The sequence below is a fragment of the Eschrichtius robustus genome, chromosome 8 (genome assembly GCF_028021215.1).
Source record: "Eschrichtius robustus isolate mEscRob2 chromosome 8, mEscRob2.pri, whole genome shotgun sequence".
NCBI classification, from domain to species: Eukaryota; Metazoa; Chordata; class Mammalia; order Artiodactyla; family Eschrichtiidae; genus Eschrichtius; species Eschrichtius robustus.
In genome coordinates, this window is record NC_090831.1 from 84,007,842 (window position 1) to 84,029,396 (window position 21,555).

The following is a 21,555-nucleotide window of genomic DNA, read 5'->3' on the forward strand; positions in this document are numbered from 1 at the left end:
CGAGGAAGGCAGTTGCTGGAGGCCCAGCCTCAGCTGGAGGCGGAGGAGAGAGGGAGGGGCCCTGGGCCCCTGCAGGTGCACAGCAAATGGGCCCCAAATGGTGTGAACCTGCCCATACCCAGCCCTGTGGAACGGCCTCCAGAAGCTGGGTCCCAGGCCGTGTTTGAAGGCAGGCAGAAGCAAGTGTCCTGCCCAAGCAGCTGAGGCTGGCCTGGAACAGCCCACCCCAGGCTTTGGGGGCTGCCAACAACCCAAGGGACAGGCCCATAGGCCCGGGACCATCATCCCATTCTGCACCTGTGGGGACCAAGGTTCTGAGAATTAAGGGCAGGTTGGCGCACAGCTGACACCATCACCCGAGTCTCCTGTGCCTGCATCGCCCTTCCTGGGCTAGGGGAGGAATGACAGGCGCTGGTCAGCTGTGTCTGCCCACTTAGAGGGAGAATGGGAAACAGGACCCCAGGGAGTCCCAGACCAAACTGATGCTTGTCCACCGGCTTCACTCTCCACCTCACTTCAGCCGGCATAGTCTGGTCCCAGGCTGCTGAGATGGCAAATCATGGCCCGTGAGTGCCAGTGGGGTGTGGCTGAGGGCAGCAGGTCTGCCCATAGACAGAGCCTGAGGGCTGGATGCAGAGAAGGGCGACCAAGCCCAGGCCACGCCGGGGTGAGTGACAGAGCTGGGAGGGTCTCCTGACGCTTGGTGCATCTAGCACCCCTACCCACTCACCCCAGAGCTATACATACTTCCTTGTTCCACGAAGGGCTTGCTCAGGTGCCCACGTAGAGACGACAGGCCTCAGGAGGTGGGAGAGGCCATTAACCTTTTTTTTTTTTTAACATCTTTATTGGAGTATAATTGCTTTACATTGTTGTGTTAGTTGCTGCTGTGTAACGCCACTAACCTTTTTTTTTTTCAAAGGTGAACATAACTTGATTTAAAAAAATTATTTTTAACATCTTTATTGAAGTATAATTGCTTTACAATGGTATGTTAGTTTCTGCTCTATAACAAAGTGAATCAGCTATGCATATACATATATTCCCATATCTCCTCCCTCCCGCGCCTCCCTCCCACCCTCCCCATCCCACCCAAGCCACTAACCTTTGGAAAGAATCTTTTGTTCCAGGCCAGCTTCAGCCGTTTGGGTGGGAAGCTTGCTTCTGCCTGCCTCCAAACACGGCCTGGGACCCAGCTTCCGGAGGCCGTTCCGCAGGGCTGGGTGTGGGCAGGCTCACATCATTTAGGGCCCATTTGCTGTGCACCTGCAGGGTTAGGGCCCAGTTCTGGGCACCATGGGGCCAGACGGACACAACATAACCCAGGCCCTCCAAGCCCTTGCTGCCTGGAGGGGCAGGGCTGGCACCCGAAAAGCAGGGGGTGGGCGCTCTTAGGAAGGGGATGTCTGCAGGGAGATGGGGCACATCTCTCTGGGGCAAGGGAGGTGTCCCTTTGTGGAGGAGACGACAGTTAGCAGGGCTCTGAGCGTTATGTGGGATACGGGTTGCGGCAGGCAGCAAGAACGAAGCAGGCGAAGTCTAGCAGAGGGGTTTGCAGGGAAGGGCTCCTCGAGGCACGGTTGGAAGGAAGGTGCTGGCACGTGGAAGAGGACTGGGGGAGGTGAGGTGGAAGGCATTGGGGGAAGGGCTTGGGCATTTCTGCTTTCTCTTCCTTCCTCCAGGCAGGTCCCTCTCTCTCCATCCATGCTCCTTGCCCTGCTTCCTGGGTCCCCTTCCTTTTTAGGGCCCGTGCCTGCAGAATGGAAATAATACCCGTGCCCTCTAACCTGTGGAGCTGTCTGTGGTTTGCAAGCCCTTTTTACGGCCTCAGCCCTTATTGCAACGACTCTTTGAGGTGGTTATTTTTATCCCCATCAGGGGATGACACACCCAAGGCTCAGAGGTAGAAAGCAATTTGCCAAAGGTCACACAGCGCAGGTGGCAGAGGGGGCCTGACACCCAGGTGTTCTGACTCATTGTCCATTCCCTGTCGACATTCCTGAGAAAACAGTCAATATCTGCCACATCCAAATCCTTTTCAGATATTCATGGCCGCAGTTCAATCGCTGGGAGTGGAGACTCCATTTATTCTGGGTTTTTGGCCGTGATACGAATAGTGGAGGTTGCAGGAATCATGACCTCTCAGTCATGGTTTTGTTGTTGTTGCTGTTGTTGTTATTGCTGGTATCGCAGGAAAAAGGAAATGACATCTACCAAATGTCAAATGCTTTATATAGTTCATCTCATTCAGTTCTCACAGCAATCTGTAATAGAAGGAGGCGTTTTCATACCCATCTTACAGGTGGGGAAACTGAGGCTCAGAGAGGGGAGCAACCGGTAAGCGGCAGCAGCTGGATTTGAATCCCAGGCTCCCTGACTTCAGAGCCCACGTTCTCTTAGTTGTTCCACAGCTGTCCTTTCACTGCTGATATTGTCCTCGAGAGTCAGTAGAAGTCCCACCAAACAATGGGTGATTGTTTCTGGAGGCTGCTGCAGGTGGCAGGGAGTGCAGTGGAAGGTACAGCCTCTGGGGGAGGGTCTCCTGGGGGGGACAGGCAGGAGCTGGCCCAGTGGAATGTGGTGGTGCCCCGGGCCTGGTGCCCTAGAGGTCAGGTGGAGGGGAGGTGGCTGGTTGGGTCCTCCCCGGTTAATTACCAACTATTTTAGGCATGATGTTTTAAATATCAGAGTCGTGGACCAGGCACACTTGTTCACATCCTGGAAGGTCCCTGGAGACCCCTTGCTCCAGGCCTCTGGTTTTATAAATGAAGACACAGGCTGAGAGCGAGGCATTGACTTGCCCGAGGTCACTCAGCCAAGTCCAGGACTGAGCTGGCCATTGACCCCTCCTCTTGTGGACACTGATTTTAGGTGAGTTTTGGCTGTAGACCAGAACCATATTTCTAGGCCACTTGGACATATTTTCCTTCTTATTCAGAAACTTCTGCACAAAATGCCCAGATTCATATGTTCAGTCGTGTGTTGGGGAGGCTTTAGAGGGAAGGGACAAGCTGTGTCCCAGCCGGGGAGGGTGGGGACCAGGAGTGGGGCTTCAGGGCTCAGGGACCTGCCTGGAGCTGGCCGGCCGGGTTGACTATCACGTGTTTCAGGCCACCCTAGACAGTGTGATGTTGGTGCCAGGGACACAGTCCCTGACTCTGTGTGCCCACAAGTCCCTTCTCCTTTCTGGGCCTCAGTTTCCCCCTCAGTAGAACAGGGATGGCCGCTCTTGCCCGCTGACCTCACAAGACTTTAGGGAGGACAGTGTCCCTGAAAGCGTCTGAGACCGCAGACTCTGCGGATCCAAGGCTCTGGCGCTGTAAGCTGCTCAGCGGCAGAACCTCTGCCCCTCTGAGCCCTGTGCCAGAGGGCGGGCTGGACAGAGGCAGTGGAGTTCTAGGACCGGCTTCAGCCTGAATGTGGGCTGGCACCTGTCACTAGCCCTGGGCCAGCTGTGTCCTTTCTCTAGCCGTCCATTCTCCCATCTGCAAAATGCTGGGCCCCGGAGGCTCTGCCAGCCCTGATGTCCTCTTTGTTTCGTTTCTTGGTGCAGTGCAGTGTCTCTGGGACCTCCCGATGGGGGCAGAGCTGGGAGAAGCCGTCCTTGCTGGCATCCTGGGCAGAGCCCCTTCCTCTGTCAGTGGGTGGACTGGACACCCCCAGGGTCAGGCCATCACCCCAGACCATTGGTCCAGGTTCTGGCCCTTGGCTTCCAGAATGCTGAGGAGGTTGGCGGCAGGGCAGCCATGGCCAAGCCCTTCCTCGTAAGTTTCCATGCCCTGGGCAAGTCCACTCAGGCTCCCCCAACTCTGTGCTTCCTGCAGTCTAAAATCCAGGCAAGCTCCTGTTCCCTAAAGTGTTCCCCAGTGCAGGACAGCCTCAGGGGGCAGACTTCATCAGGCCCTGGCTCCCCCTCACCCAGCCCGGTGCCTGGGTCCTCGGGCTATGCAGAACTCTTCTGGGGCCCAGTGTTGTCCAGCTCCCAGGAGGACTGTGGGAGGAATAAGCTGCTCTTTAGACTGGAATGGTCAGTCCCAGGGGAGGGCCCATCACAGCTTGTAGCTCAGAAGCCCAGAAAGTAGGAACCTTAGAGCTCAGGCAACCCCTCCACGGATTCAGCCCCTGCTCCCAGGACACTGCCTGCCCTTGTGCAAGCCCCTCATGTTGCAGAAGGGGAGACTGAGCCCCAGAGAGGAGAGGTCTGTGGCCACACGGCAAGACAGGGCTAGAACTCTGGTCTGGTGATGGCCCTGCCGTGTGAATCGCCTCCTCTCCTGGGCAGAGCAGAAGCCGCTGTTTCTTTGCTCCAGGACTCCTCACACTCAGCTCTCCAGGGATTTCCCCTAGAGCGAGGTCTGGGCATCTAGATTTGCCAAAGTTGTAAATCTCTTAAGCCATAAGCCGCTCCTTGGCGTCTCCCAAATGCCCTAGTATGAAATACAGATGTTCCTCCTTTTTAAGATCTGAGCCTACTTCTGAATTTCCCATCGTGTTTGCACCTAAGGATGCAATTACCATTTCCTCCTATTGTCCTTTCTGCCCGTCCCTCTGCTCTCAGCTGACGCAGGCGCTCAAACCCGCTGGGTGAACACGAGGCTGTGAGAAGATCAGACTGCTTCTGAAAGCTTCGGGGTGGCTTGGGGCCAGTGATCCTTATCAGTCCACCCAGGGCTCCTCGGAGGCTATTTTCTTCCCTTCAGAAGATGCCGGTATATATGCCGCAGGGAGCGTTTCCATCAATTCTTCTGCCCAAGCCAGTGCCAGCCACACGCCGGCCTCATCCATTTGTCCCCCGTCCCCCCAGCCGGCCCCTTCCCAGGCCCGCTGGGTCGTTTCTGGCAGGCCAGCCTCCAAGGCCCTTCCTGAGGACCCCCGGCCTCCGTGGTTCTCGGCTGGGCGCTGCAGTGTCAACCCAGCCCGTCTTCTCGTGTGGACCACAAACCGTCCCTGTTCGGCCACGGTTAGTAAAATCCACAAGAAAGCATTTCTCCTATGGAGTCATGGAGCTTGAGTTTCTAAGCTCGTTTGGGAACGGAGTGCATGTTTTAGGTTTGTGGACTTATGGCAGATTTAGATTTAAAGCATAAAAGTGAGACCAGGTTTTTCTTCTCTTCCACTAAAAGGAAAAACAAACGTCACGATTGCTTGCCTCTTCCTACCTCTGGGCCACCCCTCGGCGCTGTCTTTGGGGTGCGGATGTAGGCGGCAGGCCAGGCCACAGCCCGTGCTGGTGGGCAGCAGTGGGGGAGCCAGCTCCCTGGCCTCACATCACCCCCCTGGCGTTACCTCTCTGGGCTTCTTTCCATGTCTATAAAATAAAGTAATTCCTACTTCACTGGGTGGCTGGAGGTTTGAAATGCTGTCCTCTGAGCGCGCTCGGTAGGTGGGAGCTCCTTTCCTGTTACCCGTCTGTCCCACGGCTCTGTTCAACAATAACGCTTGGTCTCCCGAGGGATTTACTTTGGGGTAAAAGGAATAATAATGTCCTAGTGGTGGGCTTTCTAGACGGTAGGATAGTTTTGAGATTTGGGGGCAGGGGCTTGCCTCCTGGTGCTGACCTCACATGTGACAGGGCCATTGCTGACATGACACTCTGCACTGTTCTGGTCCCCAGTAGCATACAGCCCTAGAAATCTCTTTCTTTCAGTTTGGTGGGGTTTCTTTTGGCAAAGGGGCTTTTCACCTTGTGCCTTTAGGGGGACCCCATTCTGAAGGTGGAGCCACAGAGGTGATCTAGGGTGGGGGGAGCACAGGCCTCGGAGACTGGCAGCTAGGTCCCCCGCCAGCTCCATTGCCCACAAGCTGAGTGCCCTGGGCACGTCAATTCTTCTCTGAGCCTTGGTTTTTCTCTCAGGGTTTAAGGAATAATAGTTGTACTCGGCCTGGTACAGGGTCTATGCCCAGGTGGTGGCAGCTATTGTTTTAGAACTCAAGGAGGCGTTAGAGGCCGTTCCTCCTATTTAACCGACTTGCAGACCGCGGACTGGAGATGGCAGGGGATGTCCCAGTCCCCACCCTTAGTAAGCGACAGTTGGAGTGTGAACGCAGGACGTGGATTCCAAACCCAGGGCCCTTTCTGCTGTGGCACGCTTCCATCACGAACCTCTGGTGTCTGCCGAGGGCCTGGTGGCCCTCTGCAGGCCAGAGTGGAGGCCACTGCCCAGAGCAGAGCGAGCCCCGGGCTCCAGCCCCAGGGAGGGCACAGAGCACAGAGGCTCAGGTTCCCGCCAAATCCGGAATTCGGGGCCTCAGCCTGGAACCCGAGGGGAGGCCCTGGCCACCCTTGAGGTTTGCCCGGCATCCTGAGTCAGGCAGAGGTGTGCTAACAGCCCTTTCTTCTTGCTCTCCAGTGTCCGCCAGGACTTCGACGTCCCCACCAGCCACCTGATTGGAGCACACGGATACTGCACGCAGGTCAGGGCCGCAGTGGGGCGTGGGGCAGTCAGGCGCTTCTTTCCCTTCCTCTTGCCTTCTGTCTTTGCCCCTGCCAGCACTCCCCAAGCAGCTTTCGTGTTCCGCCTCTGCTGGGCTTCTTCCTCACGGGGACCTAGAAAGGGAACTCAGGTTAACTTCTGTTTCTGGAGTTTGCTGTACCCGATCTGTGTGCCCGGAGCTGCAGGAGGTGCAAGAGAGGCAGAGCCAGGTGCTGCCCAGCCCGGAGCCCCGGCCTAGGCTGGGAGCCCCAGGTCCAGCTGGGGGGAAGACGGCCATGGCACCCTACGTTTGTATAGCACATTGTCTTTATGACGACCCACCCCTCTGCATCTTCACAAAGGGGCCCTCGAGTGGCTTCGTGGAGGGCAGGGGGTCCCTTAGCACAACTGCTTGTCATCGATCCTCCCAGTCACCCGGTGACACGAGGAAAGGGATCTGTTTCAGACCCTATCAGCGAGTGTCAGGACTGGGAGCCAAATGCTACACCTGACTACTGTCTGAGCCCTTCTCTCATGGCAAGGCCTCCTGAGTGGCCACCGGGCCACAGTTAAATCTGACCCTCAGTGCATCTGGGGGCGGCGTGTGTAGCACAGACAGGCTGGGCGGAGCTGCTCTGGCTGCTGGGCCCAGCTGAGGACCCAGTTGTCCTAGGGGTCCTGGCTCACTTGTGGCAGTCCTGAAAACATACCTGGGCACCGTGCAAGGGCCAGCTTGGGGCCTGTGGTTTGTCCAAGGCACCCAAGGAGATGTGACGTTGGCTGCTGCCTACCCCCCGGAGAAAGGTTTCAGGCTGAGTGACAGCCAGTGGTGGTCCAGCTCCTGCTCTGGGTGCCTGTCCTCCCCGTGGGAGCTTCCCGACGCGCTGTCAGAGAGCAATGTGACCCAGGGGTGAGCAATGTGACCCAGGGGTGGGCCGTTACGCAGCGTACAGAGGATGCAGAACAGAGTCTGGGGCTGGATTCTGAGCTGTGTTGGCAGTTTCACTTGCAGCATGAGCTGGAGCGATTTTCTTCGCCTCCCTAAACCTCGATCTCCTCGTTTGTAGAATGAAGCATTTGGACTAGATCGGTGCTTCTTAAACTTTGATGTGCACGCGAGTCCCGCAGAGTCTTGCTGAAGAGCCGGCTCGGATTCAGTGGGCCCGGTAACCTAGGGCCTGAGCTTTTGAATTTCTAACAGGCTTCCAGGAAGGGTGATGCTGCTGGGCCACGGACTGCACTTTGAGTAGTGAGGAACCAGATGACCGCTAAGCTTTGCCACTGTGTGATTTTGAGTCGAGGGGCAGGGAGCGTCCGGTCACTATTTCTCCCCCATTTTGAGGAGGCTTCCTGCTCTAGGAAGGTTTTGAGACGCACCCCAGATGGGGAGCAGGACCTTTACTCCCCCTTGAAAACCAGTTGGGAACACTTGAATGTGTCTGAAGAAGGCCATGCCTTTCTTAGGCAGCTGCTGGCCCTGAGGTACAGTATCTCAGAGCAGACATTTCCTCCAAATTCTTTCTCGTTTCCTCTGCAAGAACACAATGAGGCCCCCTCGGTATCTCCCTCCAATGAGGGCCCCTCTGCGGCCATCAGAGGGACCTCTTTTACTACCTCTGGGGCAGGGATCCTGGTGTCGACGGAGGGATTTATTAACCTGTGCATCACTCTCACAATTCCGGGGAAAACACTTCTGTGAACTCTGCCCTCCAGAGTTTATGATGGGCAAGGGCTGTTATGGCCATTCCCACGTACCATGGAGGAGACTCCTGCGGGCTGGCCTCACGCACGCGCCAGCCCTGGCAGAAGGAGTTAGACAGAAGCTCCTGCCCCAGCGCTAAGGCTGGGCTGGCGTGTATCCTTCCTTAGCAGGGCAGCGCGTACTTAGCGGTTACCCTCCGTTTTGAATCTTTGGCTGGCCAGGTGGTACCCTGAGGGTAACAAGCGAGGGGAGAGGGCAGGGACACTGGAAAGGGAGCCGGAAAGTTAGGGTGGGAGTCCGGCTCTGTCACTAAGCAGCTGTGTGGCCTGGGCAAATCCTCTCCCAGCTGCGAGCCTGTTCCCGCATTCCTGACAGGAGGTTGGAGCCCTGGATGCTCTGCTTGAGGAAGGGCCCTTGCAGCCAACCCAGTGCCTCCGGGAGATGGCCAGAGAGTCAGAGCTCCACAAGTCACCGTCTCCTGGTTCTGGGGTTGGCAGGCTTGCTGGCCTGTCGGGTGCGAGGCATGAGTCATGCGGCCATGCAGCCAACAGAGGCAAAGACAGAGCGGGAACCCAGGCTGGGGCCCGCCTGCCTTCTCCTCTCTGCCCCTGCTATCCTCTCCTCTCCTTCCCCCCTTGAAGACCCCGCCCTCACTGGTGAAATCCCAATACGGCCTGGAGCTGAGTTATTGGTGTCACCCCATTGTCAGCTTCCTGGTGTTGATAATGCACTCTGGTTATGTAAGATGTTATCGTTGGGGGAAGCTGGGTGAAGGGTGCACAGGAACTCTCTGTACTATTTTTGCAACTTCTTTTGACTCTAAAATTATTTCAAAATCAAAAAGCTTATTAAAAAAATATCCAAGGCTTCAAGACCCACCCAAATGCCGCTTCTCCACAAAGCGACTCCGACTCAGTCATGTGGTCCTGTGTCCGTGTGGGCCACCAGTGCTCTGTGCACACGTTGTCATAGCCCCAGTCACATCCTACATTGTGCTTCAGGCGTGCAGGCCCGCACTGGTCCCCCCTCTAGACCCGGACGCCCGAGGTCAGGAGCCACTCTTTCCCTCCAGCGGGACCCGCACCCCCCCCCCCCACCAGCCAACCCCCACACAGGGTCCTGGGCACAGTTGGCGCCCAGTGACTGCTTGTGGAATAAGGATTGATGAGTTCCCAGAGTCGCTTTGATGAGCAGAATTGGCTGCTTCCCTGAAGGCTGTGGGAATGCTGAAGTCACAGGCCCCTCTGATTTCGGTCTCTCGCCCTCCTTGCCTTCTTCCTTCCTTTTCCGCCCTTCTTCTCTTGTTCCCCATCTCCCCTTGACAAGCCTTTCCCCTTTCTCTCATCAACAGGAACTTGTCAATCTGCTCCTGACCGGGAAAGCCGTGTCCAATGTTTTCAACGACGTGGTTGAGCTGGATTCTGGGAACGGGAATATCATGCTGCTCAAAGGCATCACCTCGCGCAGCGACATCGGCCTCCTGTCCCTCTTCGAACACTACAGCGTGTGCCAGGTACCGAGCCCTCGGGCCTCCAGGGACCCAGGAGCCTGGCTCCCTGGGACCAACAGGAGGGAGGGAGGAGAAGGAAAGTTGGCTCCAGTCCCCGGAGCTGGGTCCAGTCTCAGTCACGGAGCGTATGGGAAAACTGCAGCTTCACCGCCATCCGGTACAGGCATGTAGTTCACTCCCAGAGCCAGCTGATACCATGCAAGGGACTTCCAGGGATTTACAGTGTGCTCGTGCATTAGAGTGGCCACAGTTGTCGTGTGTGTGTGTGTGTGTGTGTGTGTGTGTGTGTGTGTGTGTGTGTGTGTGTTGGCCAAGGGGTCTTCTCCAGGGACAAGGGCCTGAGGTCTTGGGCCTCGTGTTAGTTTCCTAGGGCTGTCTCAACAAAGCACCACAAACCGGGTGGCTTAAAACCACAGCAACGTGTTGTTTCATAGTTCTGGAGCAGAATTTCTCCTAACAGAAGTCCAAAATCAAGGTGTCGGCAGGGCAACACTCCTCCTGAAACCCACAGGGAGAATAAGCCTGCCTTGTCCCTTCTAGCTTTTGATGTTTTCCAGCAATCCTTGGTGATCCTTGGCTTGTGGCTGCATCACTCCAATCTCTGCCTCTGGTGTCACATGGCCATCTTCTCCCTCTGTGTCTCCTTTTCTCATAAGGACGTCAGTCATGTGGATTGCGGGCCCACCCTGCCCCGCTAACCTCATCTTAACTCTGCAACAACCCTATTTCCAAATAAGACCACACTCTGAGGTACTGGGGGCTAGAACTTCAACAGATCTTTTGGGGGGACATAATTCAACCCATAATAGGCCTTACTCAGTCTGTTTGCAAGTGTATTGGTCCCTCTACCTTTTCTCTCACTGCAGCCAGGGTCTTAGAAAGGGCCGGAACCCCAGGTGAAGCTGGGCACGGGGTAGGGTGACAGTATCTCTGGGCAACATGGGCAGGGGACCACTGGGCCCTGTGTTCTTGTCCCAGCCTGCTGCTGAACCTTCTCTGAGCCTCGGTTTTCATGTCTCCAGGGAAGACATGGTTCTGTGGTCGATTACATGAAAGGGTTGTCCTGAGGGGTAGCAGGAGGTCTTTCTCTGGTGACCGGCCCAGCAAAGATTCTTGGAGGGTCAGGATGAGGCCCCATTCATCTTACATCCCCAGAACCAGGGATGCAGAGACTGACCCAATGGGATACTCAGAGTATGCTAGGTGGATGGATATGCAGGGTGGTTCAATTTCATCGTGCCCTTCCTGCATGATCACATGTTTGGGTGTGCTGTCCCATTGAACGCCGTTGTTCAGGTGGCCCCGTGCCCAGATTCCGCATCTGGGTGACACCCCACCCCCACGGACAGGAAGCAGCCTTGTGGGTTCCAAAGACTTGGGGAGAAAAGAGTGACAGTGACTCCTTCCCAGATGTGCTGGTGTCAGGAGGGAGCCCAGGAATGTAGCCACGTGGCCCGTGAGAAGCACCAGGAACCCTGAGCATCAGATCCTGGGTGGGCTCTGAAGGCATTCAGCCCGAAAGTCCACGGGCTGAGAGGTAACCTTGCCCGGGCTCGCAGAATCCCCAGGCTTACCATGATCCCTGGTTTCACTCTCGTGTGGAGGGCATTGGACAAAATGTAAACTATTTTCCTTCGGTCTGTTGAGGGTAATTGACGGGAACAGCAGTTGGGTGTCATCCTGTCCTTGGAACAAAATGCTGATTGCACAAATTCAGGTCCTACAATGATCCTTGAATCCACATAGACCACCACCACCACCCCCCCCGCCCTGCTCTGCTATTGTTTGCTTGGTCGAAGACTGGGTGTTTTATCTCCCTGCAGCAAGGGATGGTTTGCTCCTCTGCCTTGGGACTGCAACCTCGCTAAAGAAGGACCCCAGGGCCTCCTCTCCTACTCTCCAGAGCTCACTGAAGGCTGGGCCTCTGAAGGAGAAGGCAGAGGCCTGGCAGTTAGACAAAGCACTTTCCTTTCCTGAAACTCCACCCGCTATCCCTTTGGTCACTGAGTTCCTTGGGGCTTTCATGATTAGCCACGTCAGACAGAGAGGGAATCCAAGGAGGTTTAGCCTCCAGGCCCAGACCTGGACCCAGAGCCGGGGCCCCCTCTCAGCCTGGCCTGGTCTTCTTCCACCTAGCAGTACAGACGTGGTCACTGGGGAAGATCTGGTGTTTGGGGCCTCCTGGGCATGGCGTCCACAGCGGGGCTGTTCTGATAAGGCTGAAGCCTTTCTTTCATGTAGACGGCAGAACCAGGCCCGCCTTCACTCACAGCCCATCTCCGGGCTTCTCAGTGCGGCCTCTGGCTGGGAGCCAGGGTTCTGGGGCCCTCACGAGTATGTGTGTGGGAGGGTGATAGGTCCTGCCTATCAGCGAGCTTGTCAGGTGACCCACATTCCAGCTGTGCCCGGGGGAAGCAGAGGCAACTCTGGGCCAAGAAATGCACCCCTGCTGTAAGTAACCAGTCCGCCGCCCCAGCATGGCTGTGTCCTACAGGACCCAGTCTGCCATCGGTGACCCACTGGGCTGGCCTTGCCTTGCCCATCTGACTTTCCCCTCACTCCCTCCATCCCAGAGCGCAAAGTGAGGATGGGCTGCACTGCAGACTGCAGTGGGAAGACTAGCCCCTCTTGGCTTGTGGTGGCAGTGGTGATGGGGGACTGAGAGGCCAGGGAAGGACAGCAAGGCACAGGGAGTTTAACTTCAGGGCTTCCCCATGACCTGTAGGTCACGTTCATTGCTGCCTTCAGGAAGGGACCTGGGCAAAGGCTGAGCTTGGCAGGGAGAGCTCTGTAAGCACCATCCTCCTCCTCCCATTTGTCCAGCTCTGCAAACAGCACCATCTACCCAGTTACTCAAACCAGAAGCGCATTCAATCCATCAGGAGGTCGTGGGGCTCCTTCCCGAAGCTGTTTCTCAAGTCTGTCCACTTTCACCCTTATCCTAGCCACCAGCATCGCTGTTCTGGACACTTGTGATGGCCCAGCTGGCCTCTGGCTCCTGTCCCCACCTCCTTGCAATCCTGTTCCTTCACTGAAGCCAGTGTGATCTTTAAAAGAGTAGATCAGTCACATCGTTCCTTTGCTTAACAACCCTCTATGGATTCCCAGTCCTCTGAGATTGTTTTGGGCTGAATTGTGCCGTTCCCCCAACTCCCCCGACCCAACATTCATTTGCTGAAGTCCTAGCCCCCAGTACCTTGGAGTGTGACTGTATTTGGAGATAAGACCATTAAAGAGGTAATTAAGGTAAAAGAAGGTCATATGGTTGGGCCCAAATCCAGCTGACTGGTATCCCTATAAGAAGAGGTTAGGACACAGGCACACACGAAGGGAAGACCACATGAAGACACAGGGAGAAGATGTCCATCTACAAGCCAAGGAGAGGGGCCTCAGAAGAAACCAACCCTGCCGACGTCTTGATCTGGGACCTCCAGCCCCCAGAATTGTGAGAAAATAAATTTCTGTTGTTTGAGCTGCCCAATCTGTGGAACTTTGTTACTCAGCTCTGGCAAACTAATACAGAGACTACAATCCAGACCTTCCCATGACCTATAAGGCCCTGCATCCTGTCCCTGCTTTTCCCTCCCTTCACGTTTTGACTTCACCATCACTTCCTAAGGGAAGCCTTTCCTGACCTCATCACGCTATCTAAATAGAGGTCTGCTCTCGTGGTCCCCTGCCCACCTTGTCGTCCTCCATCATAGAATGTTAATTCTTTCCTTCACAGGCCTCCTCTTGGTTTTACGTATCCTATTTCATTGCTTTTGAGATGCGAACTTGCCCCACATTTGAACATTTCTGACATTTTGATGCATTATGGCAGTCGATGATGTGTCAGGCCTTAATTGCCAGCCTGCGTCCTTTCTTAGTGATACAAAAAATAATGGTGACTCTGATGGCATCTTAGATTCAGTGAAATGTGGTGCAAATGTGTCTGTGTGATTCTTTGTTTACTATCTCCTCCTCATTCAGCGGCTAACCCCATAAGGACAGGCTGTTCTAGGGTACTTCACCACTGACCCATTGCCTCACACGGTCCCTGGGACCGAAGTATAACTCACGTTGAATGGATGTCATCCTTGGAGATGACAGACTGTCACTCTGCCAGCAATCAAATGTTGGTCCTTTTAAATTAGGGCTTCGAAGCTGGCAGTCCATGGATGGGTCGGGGGCATTCACACACCTCACTCCTGCAAAAGATGTTAAGAATCCAGCTAAAAGTACAAGTTGACCCTTGAGCAGCACAGGCGTTAATCTGTGTATAATTCATAGTCAGTCCTCCATATCCGCCGTTCTTCTGCATCCAAAGATTCAACCAACCATGGACCGCGTAGTACTGTAGTAGTTACTGTTGAAAAATATCCGTGTATAAGTGAACCCACACGGTTCAAACCCACGTTGTTCAAGGGTCACCTTAATCCCTGATTGTGCTGCACGTTCACCCACCAGGAGAGAGGCTTGCTGGAGGAAATGTGCCCACCCACCCTCCTTCCTCGCCCCAGGCCTTTGGTCAGCTACCCCAGAATCCAAAGGAAGTGAATTTCATCTTTGGAAAATGTCACCCAATTGGGAGGGGCTCCTGAATGAGAAAACTCATTTATAAACTCCCCAGGCAGCTTTTTTTGCCCTTAATCTTTTGAATGTTGCTTAAATGGCAAGCTGCCCTTTTTCCCCTCTGCTGGAAAATTCAGGGTGGCTGTTTCTGCAGACGCCTGTTCCTGGTGGGCTGCATGGCTCTTTTTTCCTGCAGTGAATGAGCACTGGCTTCCCAGTCTTCAAGGCTCCCTGTTCGAGGTGATGCCCTCACCAGAAAAGCCTCTTTTAACCTGGAATGGAGGCCAAGTTTGCAGTGGAGTTTAGGCACGTCCAGCCACATCGTTTAAGACAACTAATTCCACCTCCCCTCCGTTTCCACCAAGGAGCAAGTCACACTTTAATGTTCACAGGGGGCTGGGGTGAGGGCCCAATGAGCCAGGTGGAGGGACTTGGGCAATGAGACAGTGAACACTTTGTGAAGTTCACCCTGCTACCCTCTGTAGGAGGTTCACGAGCAAGCATTTCCCCGGAGCACAGCCCCTTTGTCCGGGACACCCCAGCTCCAGGTGGGCTCTGAGAGGCCCGAGGAGGACTGGCCGGCCACTCGTCTGTGACGGGCCCCGGAGAAAGTATGCCCATCTCCCCACTGGAAAAATAATTCCCATTCTTTCCTTAATCCACAGGCTGCGGCTGTAAATACCTGAGCATGCAAACATCTCCTTGGGGCTGGTGGGGATTAGGCCGAATTAGCCTGGCCCACTGCACGAACAGAAATGAATAAACTAGGGCCCGGGGTGGGGAGTCACAGGTGACAGCGAGAGAGTGCGTCGAGGTCTGGCCACCGAGGGGCAGACCAGCCAGGCATCTGAGCAGGCCTCCGGAGGGCCCGGCCACGCCTCTCTCTTCTGCAGGCAGAACCACAGGAAGGCCCTGATGCTGATTCCGTGCACCTGCCTTCTCCCAACACCCCTCTACCATGGAAGTCCTCTGCTGGGAACTTTCCAGAGGACTCCCTCCTCAGAGGGAAGTTCCAGCTCTTTATCCTCCCCTTCCCCTGCTCTTTCCTGATGCCCTGCTTTTTTCCTGAATGTCTCTGGACATTTGTTCCGGCGTCACCCACAGACTGCTCACCCAGAGGCCCTCCCTCCCTTCCCCCTGTGGCTCCAGCCCCACCTGTCTTCAAGCTAAAGTCCTAGCTCCAGTTCCGCTTCATTCGCGAGGACCTTCAGTCGTCAAACATTTGCTTATGTTGACTTATACCCCCTGCTCTGGTCTAAGGGTGTAGTCCGTGCCAGAGGCAGGCATACATGTTTATCGTGGGGCAGAGTGATGCACTGCAGCAGAGGAGGGTGGGTACCTAGTACCTAGTACACAGGACTAGAAGCGGGACATGATGCGTGCTCTCTGATTGGGTAATCTGGGTGATGCAGGACCCCGAGGAGAGGAGAGGTGTACGGGTGAACAGTGAACGCACAGGCATGAGGCTTGCCGTGCTGGATTAGTTTGAGGACCGGTGAGAGGTTCTGTGTGGCTGTGGCTGGGGAGGGAAGGGTATGGAAGAGCCGATTAGGAGGTCATTGCTTGGGGAGGAGAGGCTGGGCATGGAGAGCTGTCAGAGGCAGGGTGGGCAAGCACCACATACCAGCTGGATGTGGGAGATGAAGGGGGGGGGGCGACGCCCGGCTTTCAGGCCAGGGTATCTCCATGTGACTGTCTGTGGGGCAAAGGCCCTGCGAGCAGTGGGCTGAGTGGGCAGGGGCAGCTCTGTGTCAGGGAGCCGCAGACGGGGCCCCAGCCTCACACATGGTCTGGGATCCCCAACGGGGCCTCGCTGAGGTCAGCCCGGGCCTGGGGTCGGACAGAAGATGCTCTGGCCCGCTTCCCTGGGGATGGCGCGTTGTATTAGGTGTCTCTGTCTGCTCCCTCTCCCTCGTCCAGGTCGGCTGCTTCCTGAAGACCCCGAGGTTCCCCATCTGGGTGGTGTGCAGTGAGAGCCACTTCAGCGTCCTCTTCAGCCTGCAGCTGGAGCTGCTGCGAGATTGGAGGACCGAGAGGCTCTTTGACCTTTACTACTACGACGGCCTGGCCAACCAGCAGGAGCAGATAAGGCTGACCATCGGTGCGCCGCCTCCCCGCCTGCCCTGTCCGTCCCCGGGGGAGCCTCCAGACCGGTGGGGGACGCCGGCCTTAGCACGCCCAGTCAGGGCAGTCAGAGAACAATGCAGACTGGGGGATCAGAGGGCGAGTGTGAGCAGGTCCTCCTGCAGGAGGGGGCCAGAGCTGGGCCTTGAGAAACTGATGGCCTTAAGGGTACAAGGTGAGGTTGAGACTACGTAGTAGACGGTATCACGGCAACAAGTTTGGGTTTTATTCTCCAGGCAATGGGGAGCCATGGAAGGTTTTGGAGCAGGGGAATGATGGGATAAGACATGTTTTTAGAAAGAATTATTCTGGTAGCTGGAAGGAGGCAGGAGGGTGGGGTGGAGACTGGAGGTGGGAGGCCAGTGAGCAGGGACACCCGTGGTGTCCAGGTCAGAACCGATGGGCAGGAACCAGGGAGGGTCCAAATAAGAGAAGAGGGGCAGGTACCAGAAGAGTCAGGTCCCAGGAGGAGGGTTGTTGGTGCTGACCTTGGGGTGAACGTTGGCCCTGGGCTGATGAGCGTGGGCCTCTCTCTCCCCGCTCCCCAGACACCACCCAGACCGTCCCCGAGGACAGAGACAACGACCTCGTTCCTCCCCTGGAGCTCTGCATCAGAACCAAGTGAGTCAGGCCCGTCTCTGGCTTTGGAGCCTTGCCTGAGTGGCTGGGAGGTGCAGTGGTTGGGAGCGGCCTGCAGGAAGGGGCATGGGTTCCTGGATTGTCCCAACTAGGAGGGGTGTGGTGAGGGGCCGGTAGGACCCCTGCAGACTGGAAAGACACAGTGCTTGGGGCTTGTCTGTATGTGGCATTTTGTGGTCACCATGGCCCAGGGAGACGTGTGTGATTTGCGAGATGCCGTGTCTTCAGATAGCTTCCTAGGATGCCCCGTGGCAGGGGGTGGGAGGTGAGCTGGTGCCTCTTGAGAGCTCTCCTCGTTCCAGGCAGCAGATGCCAGATGTGCTGAGTGCTGTTAGGCCCACAGGAGGAAGAGCAAGTGAGGTTACCTGGTGGTGGCGGTGGAGCTCGGGTAGGATCGGAAGGCGGGAGGACCCGGCCCAGCCAGGGTGCGCCCGGAGGTGGCTTCCTGGAGCAGTGGCCCTCATGCGGGAGGAGCAGCCCCGGTCCTTCTGCGGGTGCGGGTGCGGGTGCGGCCGTCTGAACACTGAGCGGAGGTGCCCCAGAGGCAGTGGGGTTGCCGGCGGGGGGTCCTTGGCTCCTCTCACCCAGCCCTCAGTCTTTAAGGGAAGCTGAGGCTCAGGCCAGGGGAGGCGGGTGAATAGGAGTTCTCTGACCAGGCCCAGGGCTGGGGCAGCACCCCGGCGGGCTGGCTGGCAGTTGTAGCCCTGGGGAATCACAAAGCCTTTGGCTGGTGACTTGGAGGCCTCAGGGTGTAGTGGGAAGGAGGGGCAGGCGGGGGGAGGGAGGAGACCTGGATTCCAGTGGGGAAGCATTAGAACTTGCCAGTGTGGTGAGCGTGCGTTCTGGCGTTTGAATCCTGGCCTTGCCGCTTTCTGGCTGGGAGCCATCGGACCTCTCCTGTCTGTACCTCACTTTGTCATCTGTAAAATGGGGGCAATGGCTGTGCCTGGCTCACACGGCTGTTGTGAAGAGCGCCCAGGACATTACCGAGCACCGAGAACCGCTCTCGTTAACGTTGTCTCAGCCGCTCCTGACTCGCTGTGACCTCGGGCGGAACCTCTGTTTTCCTGTTTGTGAAATGGTGGGGTTTGGGGTGGAGGATGTAGGCCATGGCTGGGGCCCTGCGGCTCTGACCGCCTGAGATCCAGCGGGCTCCCCTGGGGCCTAGGGCCGCTGCCCACCCACAGGCAAGTGAGCCCTTGAATGGAGCCAAAGAGAGAAAGAGGACTCCACATACACAGTCCCCAGGGACTGTGTCCCCAGGGAGCGGACGTGGAGGAGACGTCGTGACATCCTCATTACGCCCCACCCACGCGTCAACCTGCTCATCCGTCCACCTGCCCGCCCACTGGGCCAGGGACGGAGCATTCCTGTGGGGTCACGTGCCGGCGTTTCTTTCATCGGCAGGATTAAAGGCACATGCAGGTCGCTTTCCTTTCATGTACAAAGGGCCACTCATTCAGAGTGATGAGAGAAGGGCTGCATGGGGGAAGGAGGTGACACCGGCCTTGGCACCTTCTGCAGGACGGGGTGGGAGGCCACAGGGCATCCTTCCTGCAGGAGAACCTGCCCAGCAGGGCTCTGGACCGCACCCTGGGCATAGGCTCCACCCCCCTCCAGACCCCTGGGACCCCTCGCTGAAGGCCTGCATCTGTCTCTGTGCCCCTCCCCAGGGTGGCCCACCGCCCCGGACCTCTCCACCTGCCCCCGTCTGGAGTAACTCCTCTTTCCCCAAGAATGCTTCTGCTGCAGGACTCGACTCACCAGGCACCTCCCAGGAGCCCGGGGATTGGACTTCTTGGGCTCAGCCCTAATTGGCAAGTGCCTGAGAATGACTTGGGGCTCTGGTCTGTCAGGGAGCTCAGTCCAGAGACATCTGAGTGTGAACATGGGCCCGGAGCACCTCTTCTTCTTCTGTCAGCTGTCCCTGCTCCCAGAACCTACCCCCTGTCCCCGGGGCCATGTGCCATGAAATGAACCAGTGAAATGACGGCATGTGAAATGACCTGGAGAGGCTGCACGCATCAGGGGGCGAGCCCTCAGCTTGGGGCAGGCGGTCCAGGCTGAGTCCCTGACCTGCCCTTGTCTGTCCCTGCTCACTGTCGTGGGAGGAGCTTGGGCAAGGCTGAGCCTTGGCATCTCCTCCAGCAGTGCTTCCTAGTCCTCGTCACAGATAGCAAATCATCGTACTGGGGCAACACACAGGGTTAGGGACAACTGGCTTGGGGACTCTGGTTGACCCAGACTCTGCCCAGTTCCCTGATGGCTGAGGGGATCAATGGTCCAGCACGTCTGTATTTGTCTATGGCCACCCACTGGGAAGATTTGCTAGAGCGTGATCATCAGGCTTCAGCGGGCATCCCCGCTGGAGGGTGTGGTAAAACACAGATTGCTGGGTCCCACCCCTGGGGCTTCTGGCTCAGTAGGTCTAGGATGAGGCCTGAGAATCTGCATTTCTCACGAGTTCCCAGGTGCTCCTGGTGCTGCTGTCCTGGGACGGCACTGTGAGAACTGATGTTCTGGTGGCTGGTGAGGGCGGTGCCTACCTCTCCCTCACCCTCCCTGGCTGCCTTCTGAGAGTCAGATGTCAAGTGAGGTGCTGACCCTCCAGCATCTGGTCTGCTGTAACATACCAGACCAGGGGTACTTTCTTCCTGGCTCCGCTGGCTGCCCCCTGCCCCCCGCTCCCCCCAGGTCTGAGTGCTGCATCCCCTGCATGGACTTTGCTGAAACCAGTTCTACTCCCCCCATCACTTGCTCCGCCTTGATGGCTCGGTCCATCTGGGCAGTTAACGCGGTGAGACTTTTCCCAGCATCATTCCCGGAAAGCTGAATGGGTGAGTGAATAGTGGGAACGCAGGGTTTTTCCCGCTCTGTACCCATCAGATAACATACCCCACTGTAATGGGAAACAGCAGGCCCAGCCTCCTGGAATCCTGTTCCGAGGGGTTGGATTACAAAGGCTTTGCATATTGTTTTCATCCCAGATTCTCAGACAGCTCAAAGGGAGAAACTTGGGAAAGTAGCCTTCAAGGTCAGTGAGACCCGATAAAGCTGGGGCCCTGCCTGTTGGGGGATAAGTCCTGCTGCCTTGACAGGAAGGGCCTGTGGCCCGAGCTCAGGTCATTTCCAAGGCCAATCAGAGTCCAAGCACCTGCTGAAAGGCAGCCGAGCGCTCATGGCAGCGTAGGCCAACCTGCGGGCTGGGGGGCTTTCCCTCTCATCACTTCAACCTCACGGAACCCCTGGACAGGACTCCATGGAAGAAACAGCTGGATAAGACTCGCTTCTTGCTCTCAGAGTTCACAGTCGAATAGAAGTCAAGTTCAGAATCAACTCTGTTCTAATCCAGGGAGAGATGCGCCGCCTGCCCTCAAAACCAGCTCTGTTGCCCCATAAGAACCTCTGACATTCACGCTAACCCACATGGAGCACGCCACATCCCTGGCCACCTGGCAACCTGCTTGGGATCCACAGAAAGGCCCTTGGACACCGCCCGATATGGCCCTTCCTTCTCCAGATGGGGTCGCCAGAGTGGAGGTCTGGCGCCAGGACACACCTCGAGTCAAGAGCAGTTCAGGGCCTGGAGCTTAGGCCGGTGCTGTCCCAGCCCAGTGGAAGGTCACTGAGCAGGCAGTGTGACTTCCCGCCACCTGCTTTTGTTGCCATGGTGACATTACACAAGACCAGACTGCCAGTTTTGCCTTTGGAGAAGAGCATCCTAATTTGAACCATCCCCGGGTCCCGTGCTGTCTCCACTCTCTGGTGTGACGCACACCTCGACCTCAGAGAAGCTCCTGTTACCTTTGCTTGTGTCTGTCCCCCAGCCTCCTCCCTCCTCTGTTCTCTAACCATCTCAGCAAAAAAAAAAAAGACTCATTTATGGTCATTTCCAAAGAAGACACACACACTGACCTCTCTCAAGCTTCCAGCCTCGCGAGAATGGGAGGAAATGAAACGGTTGTCAACAGGCCAGAGAAAAGAGGAAAGAACTCATAACCGGGGCCTGGGCCTGGGCGACAGATGTTTCTGTTTGGAGGCTCAGGCAAAAAATGGAAAATGTAATTTCAGCTGGGAATGGTGCCTTTGAGGGGCTGGAGCCGCGCGCCTACCTCCCTCACCTGCTCGCCCGCCTGCCTGAGGAGTCGGCCCCAGCCTTCACGCCTCTGCTGACACCCTTCTTGCCTAGATGCCCTCTTCACAGTGCCCCTCACCCACTGAGAGAGGGCTCCTGGTGCTCCCACTGCCCAACCCCCTCTTGTGAGTTCCCTCCCTGCACCCCACACGCACAGCTGCCCCTGGTGCTCCTTGTTCATGGCACGTGCAACGCCGCTATGCGGAGCGGAGCACCCAGCAGGAGTCTGGGGACCCCAGCTGAGTCCTGGCTCTGCTGCTGTCACGTGGCATGACCTCTAGAAGGGCTGGCTCTGTCTGGACCTCAGTTTCCCCATCTGTCAATTGGGCAAAACAGTGCCTTCCCTGAGCTGTTATGAGGTCGAGAGGAGATGTAGAAGCATTCCCTCTCCTTTGGAGACCTCAGGGGGCGCACAGGCAAGTGGGGGGAGGAGGAAGAATGGGAGGAGGCAGAGGGGAAGGGACGAGAGAGTGGGGGT

At 56.6% G+C, this 21,555-nt stretch overlaps 1 protein-coding gene across 5 annotated transcripts in view; it reads left to right on the forward strand.

The window, feature by feature from the left end:
• MINDY4 (MINDY lysine 48 deubiquitinase 4) overlaps nt 1–21,555 on the forward strand; it is a 118,982-nt gene that overhangs the window by 86,047 nt on the left and 11,380 nt on the right. For 3 of the 5 annotated variants that reach the window (XM_068549250.1, XM_068549251.1, XM_068549252.1), the window contains exons 14-17: nt 6,351–6,414; nt 9,467–9,628; nt 16,100–16,280; nt 16,852–16,924. In XM_068549250.1, coding sequence (XP_068405351.1) covers nt 6,351–6,414; nt 9,467–9,628; nt 16,100–16,280; nt 16,852–16,924 — 480 coding nt within the window. Of the gene's footprint in view, nt 1–6,350; nt 6,415–9,466; nt 9,629–16,099; nt 16,281–16,851; nt 16,929–18,615; nt 21,497–21,555 lie in introns of those variants that run through there. The other 2 variants (XM_068549249.1, XM_068549253.1) reach the window with 2 other exon arrangements.